The following is a 6612-nucleotide window of genomic DNA, read 5'->3' as shown; positions in this document are numbered from 1 at the left end:
TGCTCCTTGGAAACCCTATGGGGCAGTTCTACTCTGTCCTACAGAGTTGCTATGAGTCAGAATTGAGTCAAGAGCAATGGCTTTGGTTGGTTTTCTCTGAGAATGAAAAACCTGGCTCCCATTATCCTTAATACATCTGTTTATTTGATCAGCCCCCCTGTATATAACCAATCTCCCATCACCACAATCCAGTCCCCTTATCCTTTTACTGTAAGGGTAGATTTCCTCCACCCTGCTTGTGCTCTAACACTGTACTGGGCTGCCTTCTCACGTGAAAGTGCTCTTCAACATGTGTGAACTGTGACACTGAACCAGGCTGCCCACTCTTGGAGATGCCCTCCTTACCACCTTGGGCTCTGATGCCACATGCTGGGCCACCTCAGCACCCCCTCCCAAACCTGCATGGGCATCTACTTTGCTTGACCTCACCCAAAGACCTTTGGACTGAATTGGTCAGGAAGGAAAGAGAAGAGAAGGGGATGGGTAAGCAACAGACTAAAAAAATGACATAGCATTACTTTTATTAAAACAGAAGAAAAGCCTAAATTAACTGCCAAATATGTATCTATTGTGATTGAATTACATGCAGTGATAATTTATTTTACAAGTCTGGTATTTCAGAATTAAACCACAATAACCTCATCAATTTGAGTATTAGGAGGTATAAGTTGAACCTGTGACACTGAGTTTTTAAATTTTTTCAGTAATGGAATTCTCCCCCCTCCCACCACCTTTTTTTTTCAGTATTGCAATCTTTTTAAAAAATTTCTTATGAGGAACAGAAATAAATGAAACAGATAACACCTGACTGCTAACGACTTGCTTCCCACTAAAACATGCCCTCCAGTATAATGTCCCTAGCTCCTCACTATAGGTTCAGGGAAAACAGCTTGAAATTTAAGACTGCGTATTTTAACTAATACAAAGTAACATTTAATATTTTAGATATAAAGTGGGTAGGTGAATTATTTTTACTGTGATGTGAAAACATTCCCAAAAATACCTGGGGCTAAGATATAAAACCAAATCTTTACAAAATATTTCTGCTAAGACCTATATGTACACATCAGTGGAATTGTTAACAAACTGTATTCTGAGGAACGCTAGGATTATGCAAAATTTGATTTTAATTTAACATTTTTAACTACTTAAAAATATAGCAAAAAATAGGCTGCATGCAAACAAATTATATAGCAAAAATGAACAAATAAAAAGACTACTGATACTTTTACTTGCTTTTGGCAGGGCTCAAAGTAAAATTTTTCTATGTATTTTAATTTCTTGTAGCTGGATTTTTGATTAAGGCTACACTCTATTAAAAAAATCAATGCCTTCCATATATCCTCATGTAAATGTGAAGTAGCTACTGAGTTATTTCAGAATATGTATATTGCAGTCAATCAAAAGACACCAAAGTTCAGCCTCACATGATTGGTTTATGGTTTATTGGTCACAGTGTAACAGGCAGCTGCACAATAAAACAGCTAATAACATCATGCATGGATAGTTTCAGCACATGTAAGTTTTCAGTGAAACTTGTCTGATTTTTACATTTATGATAGAGTTAATATATATGTCAATTTTATTTGAGTGAGTTTTGTGTAGTATTTAATTTGGAAAAGAGTTGTGCTGCTGAATGGATGCAAAAGTACTACCTTTTTTAATTTTGAGATTTATAATTATTTTCCTTTATAGAAATCATAATAGATGAGATAGGATAAAAGAGTCAGAGGCTTTTTGACATAGTGCTTCTATATCAGATGTAATGCTTCAGTAATTCAAACCTTTTTGAGTTCACAACACACACAGAAAATGGTTATTTGTCAGGAGGCAACTGGCTCTAGGTCTCTGGCTGTCCCAGGTCTGCCCCAGCTATTCCAGGAACTGTGGGGAATCATTGTCTTGTCATATGTATAATTCATACTGGGCACAGAACAGTTCTTAGGAAACTCTGACTTGGTGGAACAGACTAATCTGTAGTCAGAATACCTGGGTTCAGATCTTGGCTATGTCTGTAAGTGACTCTAGACAAGAAAAGAGGCATAGTATTCTAAAATTTTCTCTACATAAAGAATCATGGTCTGTCAATAACTACTTGTAGGTTTGAAGCAAGTACAGCACCTCTCTGGTGCTTTAGTTTCCTTCTCCCAGAAGTAATACTAAAGAGATTTAACAAATGGTACATAGGACACTGACCAATCAGAAGAAATACTGGCCACAGAGTTGGAACAGAGTCCTGGAGGTCTCCTAGTTACTAGGTTCAGGTAAGGCCCAGGAGGTCCAAAAGAAGGGACTGAGGCTAGAGGAGATCACTTAGGGGACTTGGCACAGCGGCTATTTATCAGCCAGTAAGATATGTATGTCAGTATTTTAATAATGGATACTGCCATACTTGTGTGCACTAGCTGAAAAATCAGTCTTGTGTCTCTTATAGTACAGTGCTGGACACAAATTAAGAAATCAGTGTTAATAAATAAATAAGAGCTTTGCCAAGTGATAAAGTCCCTGCTAGCTGCAATACTCGTAATTTTATCTCTATTTAGCTTTCATGAGCCTAACTTTCCTTACCTATAAAACAGAGAAACCACTATTTGCTATTTCAAAGACTCATTTAAAGGGGCACGTAAGGTAACTTCTGCAAATGTTTTCTGGAAAAAAAAAATCTGCTCCATTGGTGAGATGGAAGAAAAAGGCCAGGATGTTAAAGAACAAATAATAGCCATGAGTATTTAAGAAATTACGTAAGTTGCATTATCTTAAAAGCAAACCTTTTTTAGCCATCAGCAGAAAATAAGGAAGAAATAAGCAAAATTTTAGACACACCCATACATATATAAAGCAAGATACACAAACTATATCTTGAGATTGCTGTTGTTGTGTGCCATCGAGTCGATTCTGATTCCTAGTGACCCTATGTCTTGAGATTAGACACGTATAATTCTATTTTCTCCCAAAAGACTGTAAGAAAATATTTTCATTTGCCAGAGATTTAAGTTGCTAAATAAATGGAGCCCACATGCAAAAGAAAATTTATCCCAGTCAAGTTGCACAGTATTATATTGATTCACAATCCTTATGCCATCTAAAAATCTATCCTGTATTATATTAAATAAACCCTAGCTCAAATGTACATTAAAATTGTAATTCCTCAGGATGAAATCACAATTTACTCTTTTATATACAAATAGTCTGGCAAGCTAGCCACCTGAATAATTTAATATTCCTTATGTATCATTCTTACCTGGAAATGAGACTGAAATACACAGCAGTCAACACTTTTATAATGTCCCTTAAGCATAGTTATCTGTTCTCCAGAGTAAACTGTATAAATAGCAATGGTGCTACCATATGGTACAAAAACAAATTCTGAACTACAGCCACAGGAGACGGTGAATTTCAATCCTTTTCTACTATCATTACAAACTTTCCCATAGTTCACCTGTAGGATATAAAATCATAGTTACTCATTTCTTAAATCTGAATTAAAAAGACAACAAAGACTATGAGAAATATTTACTTCAAATATAATAATATACTATATATAAATGACTTTTAAATTTCAAGAAAATTATCAATGTTCTAATGGAAACATGGGTTAACAATATGAATGCACGTTTTACATAAGAGGAAATGCAAGCATTAATAACAGGGCAAATGTTCACATTTCAACATTGATAGAAATAAAAATGAAAATTAAGGCAACTGTAAAGAATCATTCTAGACCATATTCTAATTTAGCAAAAATTTTAACATAAGACACTCAATACTGGTACAAATGAGGTAAACACATGTTCATGGCACTGCAATTTGGTCATTCGTTCTAAAAGGTCAAATGGTATTAATGCAACAAAAGACAAAGATAGTCTTACTCCTTGACCTGATAATTACTCCTGGAAATTTATCTTCAAGAAATACTTAAACAGCAAAAAGTTATATGCCCAGAGGAATTTAATGAAACATAATCTAGAATGGCAAAATAACTGAGAACAGATGTAAATTCCTAATAATGTTATATCAACTGTATGGTTTATACAGCAATTAAAAACCATAATTATGAAAACAGAGGCAGAGGTAAAATTAAAAAAGTGCAGAACACAAATAGTGTGTACAGTGTAACTGCAGCTTTACATAGTATGTATTTGGAACAACAACAACAAATTCTTCAATGGTGTAGTTTACAGACAAGCGGCACTGGCATCCCCTGGGAGCAGTCAGAAATGCAGAAGCACAGGTCCCACCCCACTCCTACTGAACTACAATCTTCCTTTTAACAAGATCCCTAGGTGATCTGTATGCTCATCAAAGTCTGAGAATCTCTTGGCTAGAGAATTGATGGTCAGGTTTACTTCATGCTGGTAATTTTGATATGAAGCTTGGGGTGAATGTAAAACCAGTAGCTAATCACTGAGGAATTAGGAGCATGAAGATCACCATCTATAACTAGAATTTATACAGACAGTGATTTGCCTTTTTCTCTTTTTCTACAGGATGGGTGAGAGTGTGTATATAGAGACACTGAGGCTCAAGTGGATATATGCTGATAATCTGTGGATACTAAATGCGTGACAGAGACGAATACATGCATTTACTCCATGGCAGCAGTGGGTCTAAAACCTGTCCTTTTTTGCCTCTGCCAGTAATGATTTAACCTGTGAGTTTCATTCTTCTAATCTATTAAATGAGAACAACAACATTTACCACAGAGTTACTGTGAAAAATCAAATCAAATAATGCATATGAGAGCAGGGGAGACACAAAGGTATTCACTAAGTCCCTAGATTTATTGATTCCTATGTATGTTAAAGGAGCCCTGGTGGTGCAGTGGTTAAGAGCTCGGCTGCTAACCAAAAGGTCGGCAGTTTGAATCTACCAGCCAGCTGTGCTCCTTGGAAACCCTATGGGGCAGTTCTACTCTGTCCTATGGTGTTGCTATGAGTCAGAATCAAGTTGACGACAACAAGTTTTTTGTTATATATGTTAAAAATGACAGCATTCCCTCATTTACATCTTTTAATCCTACATGTGCAACAATCTGTAGAAAGATGAAGTAAGGGGAGAAAAAACATAAAACATTTTTTTCTCAACTAGCAATTCTCTGTTCCCCTGGAAAAATTATGAACTGCTACAGAGCACTTAGCTACAAAACCTAAGCTCTTTCCATACCACATTCCTTCCTAAATGTTAATTGGAAAGCGATGAATGAAGTATTATTGAATCAGCTCATTAACTTTGTCTTTGGGCTTTCCCCTTCCAATCCATCCTGCAACTGTTATATTAATCTTTTTAAATCACTGCTTTGATGAAATCACCTATGGCCTCAAAAACTATCAATATCTTTTCAATGCCTATGAATGAAGTTCAAATAAAAGGTGAAGGAAGGGGGGAGGTTACCATTTACTAAGTGCTTATTCTGTGTAACACAACGTGCTAGGTGATTATCTAAGTTCCCATTTTATGACTATAAATGCGTACCATAAGAAGCAGTGTGATAAGTAGCATATTATAAACTGTTATGAAAGTATTCAAGAGGGATAGGCTACTTTTGTCTATGATGCTGCCTTAAAAATGGTATTTAAGGAAAGCTTTGAAATGATTTTGATAGAGGAGGATGTCATAGACTTGGGATAGGATGATAGCAAATCCAATTCCCTATCTTATGTGAGACCTTGTATTGCACTAGGGTAGATATACTTCTACTCACTAAGGGAATACCTATGGTGATACAGAAATTTCCATCACAAGGCAGCTCATTCAATTGTCAAATTACTATCAGCACAATAGTGTTGTTGTTAGCTGCTGTCGAGTTGGCCTCCGACTCATGAGGACCTCGTGTACAATGGAACGAAATGCTGCCCAGTCCTGTGTCATCCCTATGATTGGTTGTGGATCGGACAACTGTAATTCACAGGGTTTTCACTGGTTGATTTTTGGAAGTAGATCACCAGGCCTTTCTTCCTAGTCTTAGTTTGGAAGCACTGCTGAAACCTGCTCAGCATCATATCAACACGCAAACCTCCACTGACAAATGGGTGGTGGCTACACTTGAGGTGCACTGGTCAGGAATCAAACCCAGGTCTCCCATATGGAAGGGGAGAATTTGACCACTGAACCACCACTGCCCCCATCGGCATAATAATTAATAATAGATAATATTTACTGAATGTCAACACTTACTGTATGTTCCTGACAATGTGCTAAGTGTTTTGCATCAATTATTTCATGTAAACCTCAAAACAATCCTATGAGATAGGTAGAATTAGAATACAAAAACAATTAGAAAGGTTAAGTAATTTAATAAAGGTCTTTTGGCTAGTAAATGACACAATAAACAACTGAATCTAGACTACACTAATCAAAAACAAACAAAAAAACCACTTCCATATTGCTAAAGATTATTTTTCTTTCATTCAACGAAAGTGATGATCACAGTACACTGTAATACAATGAGCACAGTATCTTGGGAGCATCTAAGATGGACTGAAAAAGTTAAAGAGAGGTTGTACCATAGATGAATTCTGAAAGTCGACAAGCAACTAGGACGGGAAAAAGAAGAATGGTATTCTAAAGCAAATACAGCAGTCTATGCAGCTGAAAGGAAGGGTGAGAGATCAT

The 6612-nt window shown here is 36.2% G+C and overlaps 1 protein-coding gene across 1 annotated transcript in view; it reads right to left on the bottom strand.

Annotated features, from left to right (window-relative positions):
- Positions 1–6612, bottom strand: part of ERCC8 (ERCC excision repair 8, CSA ubiquitin ligase complex subunit) — a 57656-nt gene that overhangs the window by 12069 nt on the left and 38975 nt on the right. The window contains exon 10 of the mRNA XM_023729454.1: positions 3230–3439. Within this exon, the coding sequence (XP_023585222.1) occupies positions 3230–3439 (210 nt within the window). The remainder of the gene's footprint in view (positions 1–3229; positions 3440–6612) is intronic.

The sequence above is a fragment of the Trichechus manatus genome, unplaced genomic scaffold, assembly GCF_000243295.1.
Source record: "Trichechus manatus latirostris isolate Lorelei unplaced genomic scaffold, TriManLat1.0 scaffold00029, whole genome shotgun sequence".
NCBI classification, from domain to species: Eukaryota; Metazoa; Chordata; class Mammalia; order Sirenia; family Trichechidae; genus Trichechus; species Trichechus manatus.
This window is presented reverse-complemented; position numbering and strand designations above follow the sequence as displayed.